The 16,852-nt window shown below is 38.2% G+C and overlaps 1 protein-coding gene across 4 annotated transcripts in view; it reads left to right on the forward strand.

The window, feature by feature from the left end:
- Positions 1 to 16,852, forward strand: part of cep112 (centrosomal protein 112) — a gene marked incomplete at its 3' end in the record, with an annotated part of 233,392 nt that overhangs the window by 178,645 nt on the left and 37,895 nt on the right. For all 4 annotated transcript variants that reach the window (XM_079622922.1, XM_079622921.1, XM_079622924.1 and 1 more), the window contains one exon: positions 10,730 to 10,879. In XM_079622922.1, coding sequence (XP_079479048.1) covers positions 10,730 to 10,879 — 150 coding nt within the window. The remainder of the gene's footprint in view (positions 1 to 10,729; positions 10,880 to 16,852) is intronic.

Raw genomic sequence — 16,852 nt, forward strand, 5'->3', positions numbered from 1 at the left:
GAGCAGCGTATTCCAGCACATATTTCTGATGTCACTGAAGTGTAGTGTGGTTCCCACTCTTTGGAAATCCTCCATAGTGATTCCAATTCCTAAAAAGATTAGCAAACCAGGGACACTTAACGATTTTAGGCCTGTTGCTCTAACTTCGTTAATTATGAAGATATTTGAAAAAATCATTAAAAATTGTATGCAAACGTATGTAGAAGAGAGATTAGATCCCCTGCAATTCGCTTATCAAGCAGGGAGGGGAGTGGAAGACGCAAAGTTGTTTATTTTGAACAGCATATACAAGCACTTAGATAAACCAAAATCACACGCAAGGCTTCTGTTTGCAGATTTTTCGTCAGCTTTTAATACCGTACAACCATGTATTTTAATTAATAAGATGTTAAGTGATTTTAACCTGCCTCATCAACTTGTTTCATGGATTTTAAATTTCTTAACCGACAGAGAACAGAGGGTATCAGTAAACGGCAAATTATCAGATCCCTTACTGCTCTCCACAGGACTTCCTCAAGGGGGTGTCCTTTCACCCCTTTTTTTTATTATGTACACAAATGATTGTAGAAGTACCCAGGAGAACAGCTACCTGGTTAAATTTTCCGACGACACTGTGTTGCTGTCACTATTACAGAGGCCATCATCTGATCATGGAAATGCTCTAAATGAATTCATCTCATGGTGCGATAACCATTGTTTAGAACTAAATGTATCCAAAACTAAAGAAATAATTATTGACTTCGGGCGAAATCGAGATACAGTTTTTAACAGCACTATACACAATGCTAAGGTTGAAATTGTCTCCTCATATAAATACTTGGGCACTGTTTTTGATGAGCATCTTAGATTTGATCTTAACAGTGCTACCATTGTAAAGAAAGGGCAACAGAGAATTCACCTTCTTCGCAGACTAAATACTTTCTCCGTCTCACCGGTCATCCTGTGCAGATTTTATCAGTCTTTTATTGAGAGTCTTTTAAATTTTTCTTCAATCTGCTGGTTTCATAATTTGAGCATCAAAGACAGGAATAGCCTGAATAATATTGTAAAGATTTGTTCTAAAATTATCGGTGTGAAACAGAGAGACCTAAATGTCTTCTGTAACCAGCAAATACTGCGGAAGGCAATGAGCATCCTGGCCGCCCCGGATCATGCTCTGGCAGGTGAATTCTCTCTGTTGCCTTCTGGGCGTCGCTACGCGCTCCCGGCATGTAAGACCAATCGTCATTCTAAATCTTTTATTCCTTATGCGATTAAACTCTTAAATTCCGCATAAAGTTCCTGGAGAAAGGAAAAATGCACATAATGATGAACTTGTACTGCTGTACGTTATGTATGTGTGCGATGAACTTGTTACTTGTGTGGATAATGTGTGTGATTTGTATTATTTATTGTTGTTGACACGCTGCTCTTAACCAATTGCCCCGTGTGGGATCAATAAAGTTGATTGAATTGAATTGAATTGAATTGACTGCAGCGTGTTTAATTAGCATCGGCCAAATCCAGCTCTTCTTCCACTGACCTTTAATCTCGCCGGCGTTTGAAGCGCTCCGCTAATGATGAGGAACACAAGGTGTTGTCCACACTGAGCTGTGCTTTCTACAGTACATCTGCTTTCATCACCTCTAGCGTATGGAGGATTATTATCATGCGCATATGAAATCAGGACAGCGCTGAGATTCACACGATTCACTTTCTCAGCTGTGCGCGAACAAACAAGTGCAGTCAGCTTTATGTATACAGCGCTCTTTACAATACAGTGTGTTATAAAGCAGCTTTACAGAGGTAAATAATGCAACTAAGTTTGTGTCCAGAAGTAAATAGCGTCACAGTCCAGCTTAAGCTCAGCGATGGTTCATTTCTGTTGTAGAAAAGTTATTCATTTAGTTCATTTATATATATATATATAGCGGCTCTGGAGAAAACCGTGACGACAATCTGATCAAGTGACATGATGTTAGCGCCGAAATCTGCTCTGATTTGTCCGAGATGAAATAATTTTGTGGATTTTGTTGATTGAATGATTTGAATGAATCATCCCGTGTGTTTTTTCATGATGTATTTAAATATCTTCACAGCTAGCTCTTAATGTTTTTGCTCTCTTCTCATTTCTCGTCCCTTTAAATCAGAGATGTGTTCTTTTCTTAGTGATCAGGCCGTTTTTGCCAACAATAAAACAATAAAAGAGGAAAAATACTCTGAAGAATCTTGACCCAGAATATCATAATCTATAGCAACACACACATCAGTACATTGCAACATGTTAACTGAACACGTTATCAAACAAATAGCAGCACCCTGACAGAATATCATTTATTATGATATTCATCTTTTTTTTCTTTTTTTTTGCAAAAGCAATTAAAACACTTTTTGTAAGTGTAAAAAAAAAAGTAAGTAAAAGTACAAATCTTGTTCTATTTAATTTCTTCTTTTTTTGATGACAGTGAGTTCTGATGTGAAGTTTGCTGTGTTTATAGTGTTTACTATGATTAACGTTGTGTAAGCATTGATAGGGGTGTCAAAATATATAAAGTATAGTAATAGTTTATAAACTGTCACATACATATGATGTTTCTATAAGCACAGCCAGTGAATGTAAAGAGTTCGGATGCATGTCTGTGTATTACATCCGTGCACTCGGTCTTAAAGGGACAGCAGCCTAATAAACCTGCGTCATTAATGTTAATCAAACAGCACAAGACAGAGAAAATCACGTACTGTAGAAGCTTGAATAAGATCAGTGTATATTTAATTCATCGGGCCCTATTTTAACGAAGTATCAAACGCGAAACGCAAGTAACTCTGTGGGCGGATCCCGGCGCTGTTGCTATTATACCGGCGAGATAAACGACTCTTGCGCCCGGTGCAAATCTAAAATGTGTTGGTCTGAAGTCGCTTCATTACTCATAGGTGTGGTTTGGGCGTAACGTGAAATAAACCAATCAGAGCGTCCTCTCACATTCCCTTTAAGAGCCGGCGCGCTTGTTCCACGGTGGATTGCTATTATAACGGCGGATCGCTATTATAACGGCGGATCGCTATTATAACGGCGGATCGCTATTATAACGGCGGATCGCTATTATAACGGCGGATCGCTATTATAACGGCGGATTGCTATTATAACGGCGGATCGCTATTATAACGGCGGATTGCTATTATAACGACGGATTGCTATTATAACGGCGGATTGCTATTATAACGGCGGATTGCTATTATAACGGTGGATTGCTATTATAACGGCGGATCGCTATTATAACGACGGATTGCTATTATAACGGCGGATCGCTATTATAACGGCGGATCGCTATTATAACGGCGGATTGCTATTATAACGGCGGATCGCTATTATAACGGCGGATTGCTATTATAACGGCGGATTGCACGGCGGATCGCTATTATAACGGCGGATTGCTATTATAACGGCGGATTGCTATTATAACGGCGGATTGCTATTATAACGGCGGATTGCTATTATAACGGCGGATCGCTATTATAACGGCGGATCGCTATTATAACGGCGGATTGCTATTATAACGGCGGATCGCTATTATAACGGCGGATCGCTATTATAACGGCGGATTGCTATTATAACGGCGGATTGCTATTATAACGGCGGATCGCTATTATAACGGCGGATCGCTATTATAACGGCGGATTGCTATTATAACGGCGGATTGCTATTATAACGGCGGATTGCTATTATAACGGCGGATCGCTATTATAACGGCGGATCGCTATTATAACGGCGGATTGCTATTATAACGGCGGATTGCTATTATAACGGCGGATTGCTATTATAACGGCGGATTGCTATTATAACGGCGGATTGCTATTATAACGGCGGATCGCTATTATAACGGCGGATTGCTATTATAACGGCGGATCGCTATTATAATGGCGGATTGCTATTATAACGGCGGATTGCTATTATAACGGCGGATTGCTATTATAACGGCGGATCGCTATTATAACGGCGGATTGCTATTATAACGGCGGATAGCTATTATAACGGCGGATCGCTATTATAACGGCGGATCGCTATTATAACGGCGGATCGCTATTATAACAGCGGATTGCTATTATAACGGCGGATTGCTATTATAACGGCGGATTGCTATTATAACGGCGGATCGCTATTATAACGGCGGATCGCTATTATAACGGCGGATTGCTATTATAACGGCGGATTGCTATTATAACGGCGGATTGCTATTATAACGGCGGATTGCTATTATAACGGCGGATTGCTATTATAACGGCGGATTGCTATTATAACGGCGGATCGCTATTATAACGGCGGATTGCTATTATAACGGCGGATCGCTATTATAACGGCGGATTGCTATTATAACGGCGGATTGCTATTATAACGGCGGATTGCTATTATAACGGCGGATTGCACGGCGGATCGCTATTATAACGGCGGATTGCTATTATAACGGCGGATTGCTATTATAACGGCGGATTGCTATTATAACGGCGGATTGCTATTATAACGGCGGATTGCTATTATAACGGCGGATTGCTATTATAACGGCGGATTGCACGGCGGATCGCTATTATAACGGCGGATTGCTATTATAACGGCGGATTGCTATTATAACGGCGGATCGCTATTATAACGGCGGATCGCTATTATAACGGCGGATCGCTATTATAACGGCGGATCGCTATTATAACGGCGGATCGCTATTATAACGGCGGATCGCTATTATAACGGCGGATCGCTATTATAACAGCGGATTGCTATTATAACGGCGGATTGCTATTATAACGGCGGATTGCTATTATAACGGCGGATTGCTATTATAACGGCGGATCGCTATTATAACGGCGGATTGCTATTATAACGGCGGATTGCTATTATAACGGCGGATCGCTATTATAACGGCGGATTGCTATTATAACGGCGGATCGCACGGCGGATCGCTATTATAACGGCGGATTGCTATTATAATGGCGGATTGCACGGCGGATCGCTATTATAACGGCGGATTGCTATTATAACGGCGGATTGCTATTATAACGGCGGATTGCTATTATAACGGCGGATCGCTATTATAACGGCGGATTGCTATTATAACGGCGGATCGCTATTATAACGGCGGATTTGCCAGCGCACGCAACTTACATGATGGTAACGGTGATCTCGCAGTCTTCAGGATTGTGTGTCCTGGTTCTTGACGGATAACACACTTTGTCAGATCTCCTTATAAACCGATGTGTCTCGCCACTATTGACCAAACAGGTTTGATCCGTCATTACTACAATTAGCCTGAATAATTTGGGTAAATGTGTAAGCTAGATTTATTTATCTTCACTGACACCACAATGATCTCCCTCGTGTGGTAATATTTTTCCTTGTTATTATGTATGATTTGCAAAAATATGAACTTCTGCATCTGTGTTGATGAGAGAGCAAAGTGTGTGTGTGTGTGTGTGTGTGTGTGTGTGTGTGTGTGTGTCTGTGTGTGTGTGTGTGTGTGTGTGTGTGTGTTGTGCTCACGCTACATTATGGCCAAGCATGCGCGCTTAAAATATCATCTGACTAACACACCACTGTCTTTAGATTGGGTTTCTCCTGGTCAGTGGCGGTGTTGTTTTCTGAAACTGCAGAATATCACCAGGGAACGTTTGCGCCAATTTCAATTTCTTACTTGAATGCTACTGTTACACAGCTGAAATTGTACCTATTATTTGTAATTTGTTCCTATTTTTAACAACAAAGATGAACTAATGAAATAAAATAAAGTGAAATCATATTTTTGGCCCACCTCTACTTTGGCCTAAATGGTCCGCCATTCTCTTTTCTTGTATATTTTTTATCGCGATCCTCTCTGAAAAAATATATGTTTGCCATATCGCCCACCGATACATTGATCCATCGTTTCTGATGATTCCCCCAATGTCTTATTATTACATCACTGAAGCTTTCAGTTCGGTCTCATCTACAGGTAAAACTCGACAAATCAGAATATGGCGCAAAAGTTCATTTATTTCAGTAATTCAACTTAAAAGGTGAAACTAATATATTATATAGACTCATTACATGCAAAGTGAGATATTTCAAGCCTTTATTTGTTATAATGTTGATGATTATGGCTTACAGCTTATGAAAACCTTTTCACAATATTCTAATTTTGAATTTGGGGTTTTCATAAGCTGTAAGCCATAATCATCAAAATTATGACAAATAAAGGCTTGAAATATCTCACTTTGCATGTAATGAGTCTATATAATATATTAGTTTCACCTTTTAAGTTGAATTAATAAATTAACTCTTGCACGATATTCTAATTTGTCGAGTTTCACCCGTGTATTGTTTTTTATGTTTTTGCGCATAATTCAATCATCAATCAGAAAGAAGATGTGAGTTTATTAACTCCTCATATCTACAGTATAAGATTTCCACCGTTCTAAAGAGAGGACGTGCTGAAGCCATTACCGGCCAAATATCCAGAGCGGGGAATAACAATCAGGGGATGAGTGTGTCCCTTCAGGCAAACCATTCTGTATAGCCAAATAATGATTACCATGAGAACTTCTGTTAGCATAATAACGGGCCGTTTGGTGCTTTCATGTGGTGCGCCCACTGACAGAATAAGCCTAATCTCTCCCTCTGTGTCCGCTCCAAGAGATCACTCCCAACTCCCACACCATCCACGGATTCCAGTAAACGCGTTCCTCCGCACAGTTCTGCACAGTACACAGTTCTCCGTCTCGCCCGGAGCCTCGCTGAAGCAGAAGCTGGACCGGGCCCGTTCTCCTCGTTCTCCTCTCGCTGCGTGTGAAACGTGTGGGGCGGCTGTGCGGGGCCGGTCATGTGGGATTTAGACTCATTCTGGGCCCTAAAAACACTGGTTCTGACAGGCTGGAGGCGAGACCTTCATCTGCGCTCGACAGAGACTGGGTTTAACAGCCATTAAGTGTGTTTACACAACGATAGCCTGCGAAATCTGGTCGTTATTAAAGGCCAATAACACATCGCATTAGATTTCATGGTTGGCTTTTTTTTCTCTGGTCTTGACAATGAATCGTAAACGGAGAATTGCACATTGCATTCGCTGAGAGAATGCGGATAAACATGCACAGTAATGGGCTACAATAATTGATATAATGCCTTTCACAATACACATCAGCTTTACTGAAAAACATGATGTTAATATTTTTTATCATGCCTTTCGGACATACTTTTATTTTTAATATCATATTTCATATTTTATTTTTATATAGTTAGCTTTTGATCATACATGTTGAAGTCCTGTTATCGGTTTTTAAGTGTTTGAAGATGTTTTTGGTGTATTTAAGACTCCTAAGAGTCGGTGGATCTAACTTATATTTAATATTTATACTAACTTAATATTTATAGTTAATATTTGTTTAATGTTTTATTTGTTGTGTAGCAGCACTATGGTCAACATTGATGTATTATTATGTGCTTTATAGATACATTTGGAATTGGAGAATTGGAATTAGCAGATAATAGAGCTGGGCGATAATACAGATTTAGCTATTAATATTTGCTATATATGTATGCATGCAGAGAAGGTTGGACATACTTATATATATTCAGCTTTATATTCAGAGCGGGGCGATAGTTCAATTTTCCAATGAAATACAAAAATCAAGCAGCCGAGATTTGCTATATATTGCAAAAAAAAACAGATTAAGGATCTGGTGTTCATTAGGCATAATCATAATCATAATCAGTGTTGTGTTGTTTGCTCATCAATTACCTAAAAGTTAGCAATTAAACGTTTTTCGGTGTGTGTCAATAGGAAAATAATTCTTAAAAGTCTGTCCTTACGCTGTAAACCCGAATAAGTTGGCAGAACTCAAAACATTCAATTGCCTCAAATAGATATAAATAGTTGTGTGTGTGTGTGAAGAGTGTGAGGCTAGTTCTTCGTCTGTATACTCGGGTTCAAATAAATAAGGACGACCATCAAACTCAAAAGCCTCTTCCATGTGTTCAACATCTTCTATATTCTCCATAGTTACGTTACGAACCATTTCTTCTTCATTTGTGAGCAACTCCGATCATCACTCTTCACACACACGACGCTCCTCCTCCTGCACACTTCTGTTTACCTTTTCCGGCTACACCGGGAGTTCCCACGGGACTTCAGCGCGAGACTACAGCTAGCCGTCTCAAACACTATTTAGGTGAATTTAAACAATGGCTAAGTTGCTAAACGCATCTTGTTGTCATGTAAGGACCCTGTTCATGTTGGACAGACATATTAATTGCATGTTGTGTCTGTTAAGAGGCACACACACTCTTTATGAATATGCCCCATAACTGCCGTTAGCTGAGTGAGCTCTGGGCATTAGCGGTAGCAGCTCCGCGTTGCAAGCACCAATCCGGTTCGGTTTTTGTCTATAGACAGAACTCACAAAGATATAACGATCAAGATTAACGTATTATAACTTATAACTAAATATTTTTGAGTCTTTATTTTCTTTTCTGACGTAGCTACTCCAGTTCTTGTTAAAACACACTAGACATGCAAATTCTGTGCATTTTTGGCACTTTTTGTGTGAAATCATATGTATTTTGTCCATCAAAAGTGTGCTTTGACTTTAATTGAGCGTGAGCAGCGCAGCAGAAAGAGACTCGGCACCCAAACCCGCGCTTCACTGCCGCTCGACTTTTCATTTGAGAAAATAAACATGATTTATCATCTTACAAATCAGTTGTTTCTCATTTTCACTGACACTCGTTGGTGTCGAGGACCAGAGCCTACGTTACTCCCATCTTTTTTATTAGTATTTTTGCCTTTTATCAGGATAGGACAGTAGCTGGACAGGAAGTGAGGTGGGAGTGAAAGAGGCGGGACGGGATCGGGAAAGACTTTATTTATTTAATATTCACATTCACAATATACAGTTGAGCGAAATTTCTTTGCAAGGCTCCGAGGAAAAAAAAGACAGTATAAATATTAGTATGAACAATATACAAATATGTGCAATATTAAATGTTAACAATTATGACTAGTGCAAATATCTGTAGCAGAAGGATGTATTGCAGTAAAAAACGATAAATGATATTATAACTTAGTGCAAATAGGGTTCACAGTGACCATGTGAAGTGACTAGTGTCATATGTATGGGGGGATTATTGGGATTAAAGGTCCACGAGCCGGGACTGGGACTCGGGTTGCCTGAAGCACACCGGCGCTACTCGTCAGCGCACTTCCCACGAGGCTATCGGCACCAATCGCATCTCTGAGCCGACATTCAGTATGAGTGAAATACTCAAGTACTGTTAAGGCGAGACACGGCAGGCAAAAACATCGTTTTTTATCACTGGTCAATTTTGAGATTTCGGGATATTTGTCTTCAATAACATGTCTTCTTTCAGACTTGTGGTGAAAAAAAGTCTGAAACACACATTTAGGTCTTTATTTTACTAACTTTGTCTATTTGCGTCTGTAGATTTCCCCTAAATTCAACAAAAGTTGGCATTATAAATCATCATGATCCGCGATCTCTGTCTGCACCGTCATCACACACACCGCTGGACATCTCTCTCTCTCCTGTACAATGCTGTCGATCCAAATATGCTCATTTCCTTTTTATCAGCAACCAATCGTGAAAGTACAATGGGCATTTAACTCTAAAAGCGAAATCTCATTGGCTGATGTCAATTTCTGACACCGTGATTGGTTCAGATGCATCACGTGACGCGCTCTGACATTCAGATGTGTGTTTTTGACTGTTTTTCTGCTCAGTTGAAGGCCATAAATGCTGTGTTTATAAGTGTTGATGTGATTTAGGTGGTTTGTATTGTTGTTGCTGATGATTTGATGAGATATTGTGTCAGTAAATAGTTGTTTCCACTAAAAAAGTATGATTTTTTACATTACAAATCTTTAAATGCCTTTTTCTCAAAATGAGTTTTTTATCATTCTCCAGTAGAAACATCTCAGCCGATGTTCACCAAACTCTCCAGTTATACACTTAGCAGTATTCTGAAGATATGCTCAGAGGGATTTGTTAATAAATCATTCCTGGCCTGATTTATGGGACATTTTAATCAAAAAAATATGGCGAAAATCAATTTTTTTAAGGCTATGGACAGTATATTTAGATTTCCTAGGCAATGAAAGCATATATCCTGAAATCCCTCTGAACATCTTCTTTCATCTTGTGTGTAATCAAAATGAAAAAATAATTTTGCACCTGCTTTATCATATGTTCAGATCTATCTACTGAAAATATATGCAAAATTGCGCATATTTAATGAGAAAATGCCTAATTTGCATAATTAAACATACAAATTTAAAAAACTTGTAATACATTTTTTTTATGAACTTGTGCAAGTAATCAACTGAGGAAGTTTCATGTTGATATCTATTATTTTAAAATTTCACCCTATTCACCTGTAGCGTCTCGCCTTAATATCAGATACTTGTAATGGAGTAATTTTCGCTGTACTGTATCTGTACTTTTACTCAAGTATGGTTTCCAGATACTCTTTACACCTTAGAGACGACTCATTATGTAACGCCAGCAACTGAATTGAGATCTTGGCCTCCAGTTAAAAAAAAAAAAACAGAGATCCACTGAAAAGCTCAAAGGCATTGCTGAATACTTTGACTCCAGCTGGTCAAGAGTTAAATTAAGCAGAATCCATTATCTGAGTAATTAACTCAGACCCCGAGGAGCTTTACTGTTGCTTCACTAGAAGATGAACGAGTGTGTGTGTGTGTGTGTGTTCACACAGGTGATCGCTGAGCTGCAGTCGTCTCTGAGTGACCTCAAGGAAGCCAGCCGGCAGATCCAGCAGAGCCTAGAGACGCAGATCCAGGAGGAGCAGAGCCGCTGGGACCAGGAGAGGACACAACTCCACAGAGGCGCTGACCAGGCCAACAAGGTCAGCAAACACACATGTGACCGTCATCCATGTGAGAATATCACGCGATATCTGTGCATCTCTTAACAGATCGAATTAATGTGATGCCCCACGTAAGCATAGTGTAACTTTCAGACACACATGTGACCCTGGACCACTAAACCCAGTCTGGAGTCGCACGGGTATATCTGTGGCAACAACACATTTTCATTTTCATTTCAACTTTGTGTTTGAAAAGAGTGTTTGTGAAGCTGTCTCATACTTATACTGTACATGACACCGGCTCTATCGGCATCAGCGCCAACGCAGATTTCAATAACAAACAAAAAAAAATGTGTTTATTGATTATTGTTTTTAAAATGCACTATGTATTGAATTCTGAACACAGCCAGTGTTGGGGAAAGTTACTTTTAAAAGTAATGCATTACAATATTGCGTTACTCCCTTAAAAAGTAACTAATTGCATTACTTAGTTACTTTTTTAGAAAACGAATGCGTTACGTTACTTTTGCGTTACTTTTTCCCACACCTGGGCTGGGCTTGTTTTTTTATAACACAAAAGTTATATTTTTGGGCAAATGTAAAGACCCTTTCACACCAAAAGTGAAATAATGATCCTCAGGCTGAAGGACATGTGTACAGTAGAGGAAAGCAAACCTTTCTATCTATCTAAAGTTATTTCTGCTTATTAAACTGAATCATCGAAGGTCAGAAGCAAGTACATTGGTCAATAAAGTGAGATTAAATGCATAAAAATTATGTTTTATTTAACATATTTAGTTATTTGGAGGTTTGCATAGTATTCTGATTCTGCATTTCACTGATTTTATTCATTTTGAGGAATATTGAATATTTTTTTGTGCAAGTGAGATGAGTAAATGCTCACATTTAGTCTAGAACTACTATAAACATCATGTTCACACACACACACACGTCAGTCAATAAATGGGAAAACAAAGTAACTTGCGTTACTTATTTGAAAAAGTAACTCAGATATTTTGTTGTAAATTTTAAAAGTAATGCGTTACTTTACTAGTTACTTGAAAAAGTAATCTGATTACGTAACGAAAGTTACTTGTAATGCATTCCCCCAACACTGAACACAGCTTATATTACAGCATGTGCTTATAATAATGTGCATGACACACACCGTAGTCCGTGTTTGGGAGAGTACAGGAAAGCCTGACCCTGAACACAAAAACTGAGCAGTTCAAAGCTTCAAACCCCTCGTAAAAACATCACACACTCCAACCGGCCGCGATCCCGAACCCTCTTTGTCAGCTCCACAAAGGACAGCAAAGTCATGTCTACTCCATAAAAGCCCGGGCCAGACTCCGCCGCCTCTGTCATGCAAAAAGCCATGTTGGAGGCCTTTTGTGCGCAGTTGTTGCAGTTGTTACACACACAAAGGGCTGAAAACACTCAGTCAGCCGTGAAGGATTGGTCAAAACAGCGGAACAACAAATCATTCGGATGAATCTAAAGAAGCCTCTTTGTTAAGGGTGTCACGCTTTCAGCTCATTTCATCGGCATCTCATATGAAAGTATGTTGCTGAACGTCTTCAAATGCTAGTGAGGGTTTCAACCATTTTTTGTAAAAAGTTTTTCACATGCATTTTCGACCGTCTCCCTGACCCTTAGAATTAAACAGGCTACTGTACCTTTTCACGATTGTGCTGCATTCACTCACAAAAATACATGTTTTATATATTTACGGTAGGACATTTACTAAATATCTTCATGGATCATGATCTTAATATCCTCATGATTTTTGGCATAAAAGAAAAATTGATAATTTTGACCCGTACGATGTATTTTTTCAGTGAAAGTAATGCTGTCTTTAGAGCAAAATGCTACAATACGTACTATTTTGGAAACGCTTCTGCAAGACTTTTTGTGGAAAATGTAAGATAAGTGCAACAGAGTCACTTACTAACTTTGTGTTATATTCATAATTCCTGTTTATGATTATGTAAAACCAGGAAGAAGAGTCACGTTTGAACCTGCTCTCTCATTATGAGTGTGTGTCAGTTCACTACGAGTTTCACACACACGGTTCAGTGGATAGGAGCATAATGGGGTCATAATGGTGTTGTAGTCCAGTTACGATGTGTGTTTGACCGTGTGTGTGTGTGTGTGTGTGTGTGTGTGTGTGGACAGTGAGAATAAGCGTGTCACACACTGACACTGTTGCCAAGCATCTCACTTCAAAGGCGGATTATGAAAGCTGAAGGGCTTGAGACAAAAAAGAGCAGAAAGAAACATCAAAGTGTGGCGCGTCTGAATGCCATAATCCCAAAACAGTTGTTCTGATTGCGTTGTCGTCTATCAGATGTCTCTGTTGCTCGTGTTGCTTAAGATTAAACGCGCTTGTTTGGCAAGTCTCCTAAAGTCCCACTTTCTCCACCCGAAAGCTTTAGGAAGACTGTGAAAACTTTCCTTCTGTGTGTAACTCTTCTGGTGTGTGTTGCAGTGTCGTCAGGTAGTGTGTGTGTGTGTTACTGCTTATTCATATTTTTCATATATGTGACCCTGGGCCACAAAACCAGTCATACGGGCAAACTTTTTGAAATTGAGATTTATACATCACATGAAAGCTGAATAAATCATCTTTTAAAATAAAAAATATTTGGTCGAGACACAACTATTGTAAATCTGGAATCTGAGGAGCAAAAAAATGTAAACATTGAGAAAATCTCCTTTAAAGTTGTGCATTTATGTTCACGATTGTGCTGCATTCACTCACAAAAATACATGTTTTATATATTTACGGTAGGACATTTACTAAATATCTTCATGGAACATGATCTTAATATCCTCATGATTTTTGGCATAAAAGAAAAATCGATAATTTTTGTCAATAAGAAGGGGAAAAAACATTTAAATATGTAATTTTGGTGAGTTTTAAGGGATAAAATTGTTGACTACAGGGGACTTTAAATGTAATATCCTTTGTTATTGCCACAATGCATTCTGGAATTGCTGTATCAAGAATACATGTGACTTTAGTTAATTGTGCTACCTGCTATTTGGAAAGCTTTTCACATTCAGAGCACGTCTATGATGCCTTAAAATGTTGCCTAGGAAGTCTTGCTGTAGAGACGTGTGTTGTTTCCAGTTTTCCTCCTTCTCTCTGATTGGCAGTAGCATGTGCTCCATATATATATATAAATGCTATATAAATGAAGGTGACTCCACAGATATGACTGTGTCCGTCCTTTCAGATGTGTGTGTGTGTGTGTGTGTGTGTGTGTGTGTGTGTGTGTGTGTGTGTGTGTGTGTGTGTGTGTGTGTGTGTGTGTGTGTGTGTGTGATCAAAGCCACTCCGCCACATTGAGACTCACCTTGGTGCAGTTGTGTTCCCGCACACAGATTACTCTGGTCCGGTTTCAACCCCCTGCTTAAAGGGATAGTTCACCTAAATATGAAAATAAGTGTATATGACATTCTTCTTTCAGACGAATACAATCAGAGTTCTTCCAAGCTTTATAATGGCAAGTCCATAAAAGTGCATCCATCCCTGATAAAAGTGCATCTGTCCATCATAAAAGTGCATCCATCCATCATAAAAGTGCATCCATCCATCATAAAAGTGCATCCATCCATCATAAAAGTGCATCTGTCCATCATAAAAGTGCATCTATTCATCATAAAAGTGCATCTATCCATTATAAAAGTGCATTTATCTATCATAAAAGTGCATTTATCCATCATAAAAGTGCATCTATCTTCATAAAAGTGCATCTGTCCATCATAAAAGTGCATCTATCCATCATAAAAGTGCATCCATCCATCATAAAAGTGCATTTATCTATCATAAAAGTGCATTTATCCATCATAAAAGTGCATCTATCTTCATAAAAGTGCATCTGTCCATCATAAAAGTGCATCTGTCCATCATAAAAGTGCATCTATCCATGATAAAAGTGCATCTATCCATCATAAAAGTGCATCTATCCATCATAAAAGTGCATTTATCTATCATAAAAGTGCATCTGTCCATCATAAAAGTGCATCTGTCCATCATAAAAGTGCATTTATCTATCATAAAAGTGCATCTGTCCATCATAAAAGTGCATCTATCCATCATAAAAGTGCATCTATCATCATAAAAGTGCATCTGTCCATCATAAAAGTGCATCTGTCCATCATAAAAGTGCATTTATCTATCATAAAAGTGCATCTGTCCATCATAAAAGTGCATCTGTCCATCATAAAAGTGCATTTATCTATCATAAAAGTGCATCTGTCCATCATAAAAGTGCATCTATCCATCATAAAAGTGCATTTATCATCATAAAAGTGCATCTGTCCATCATAAAAGTGCATCTGTCCATCATAAAAGTGCATTTATCTATCATAAAAGTGCATCTGTCCATCATAAAAGTGCATCTATCCATCATAAAAGTGCATCTATCATCATAAAAGTGCATCTGTCCATCATAAAAGTGCATCTATCCATCATAAAAGTGCATCTATCCATCATAAAAGTGCATCTATCCATCATAAAAGTGCATCTGTCCATCATAAAAGTGCATCTATCCATCATAAAAGTGCATCTATCTATCATCATAAAAGTGCATCCATCCATCATAAAAGTGCATCTATCTATCATCATAAAAGTGCATCTATCCATCATAAAAGTGCATCTATCCATCATAAAAGTGCATCTATCCGTCATAAAAGTGCATCTATCCATCATAAAAGTGCATCTATTCATCATAAAAGTGCATCTATCCGTCATAAAAGTGCATCTATCCGTCATAAAAGTGCATCTATCCGTCATAAAAGTGCATCTATCCATCATAAAAGTGCATCTATCCGTCATAAAAGTGCATCTATCGTCATAAAAGTGCATCTCTCCATCATAAAAGTGCATCTATTCATCATAAAAGTGCATTTATCTATCATAAAAGTGCATCTATCCATCATAAAAGTGCATTTATCTATCATAAAAGTGCATCTATCATCATAAAAGTGCATCTGTCCATCATAAAAGTACATCTGTCCATCATAAAAGTGCATTTATCTATCATAAAAGTGCATCTATCCATCATAAAAGTGCATATATCTGTCATAAAAGTGCATCTGTCCATCATAAAAGTGCATCTATCTGTCATAAAAGTGCATCTGTCCATCATAAAAGTGTATTTATCTATCATAAAAGTGCATCTATCCATCATAAAAGTGCATTTATCTATCATAAAAGTGCATCTGTCCATCATAAAAGTGCATATATCTGTCATAAAAGTGCATCTGTCCATCATAAAAGTGTATTTATCTATCATAAAAGTGCATCTATCCATCATAAAAGTGCATCTATCATCATAAAAGTGCATCTATCCATCATAAAAGTGCATCTATCATCATAAAAGTGCATCTGTCCATCATAAAAGTGCATCTATCCATCATAAAAGTGCATCTATTCATCATAAAAGTGCATCTACAGTATCCATCATAAAAGTGCATTTATCTATCATAAAAGTGCATTTATCTATCATAAAAGTGCATCTATCGTCATAAAAGTGCATCTCTCCATCATAAAAGTGCATCTATTCATCATAAAAGTGCATCTACAGTATTCATCATAAAAGTGCATTTATCTATCATAAAAGTGCATTTATCTATCATAAAAGTGCATCTATCATCATAAAAGTGCATCTGTCCATCATAAAAGTGCATCTGTCCATCATAAAAGTGCATTTATCTATCATAAAAGTGCATCTATCCATCATAAAAGTGCATATATCTGTCATAAAAGTGCATCTGTCCATCATAAAAGTGCATCTATCCATCATAAAAGTGCATTTATCTATCATAAAAGTGCATCTGTCCATCATAAAAGTGCATCTATCTGTCATAAAAGTGCATCTGTCCATCATAAAAGTGTATTTATCTATCATAAAAGTGCATCTATCCATCATAAAAGTGCATCTATCATCATAAAAGTGCATCTATCCATCATAAAAGTGCATCTATCATCATAAAAGTGCA

This window comes from Phoxinus phoxinus (assembly GCF_949152265.1).
Source record: "Phoxinus phoxinus genome assembly, chromosome: 1".
NCBI classification, from domain to species: domain Eukaryota; kingdom Metazoa; phylum Chordata; class Actinopteri; order Cypriniformes; family Leuciscidae; genus Phoxinus; species Phoxinus phoxinus.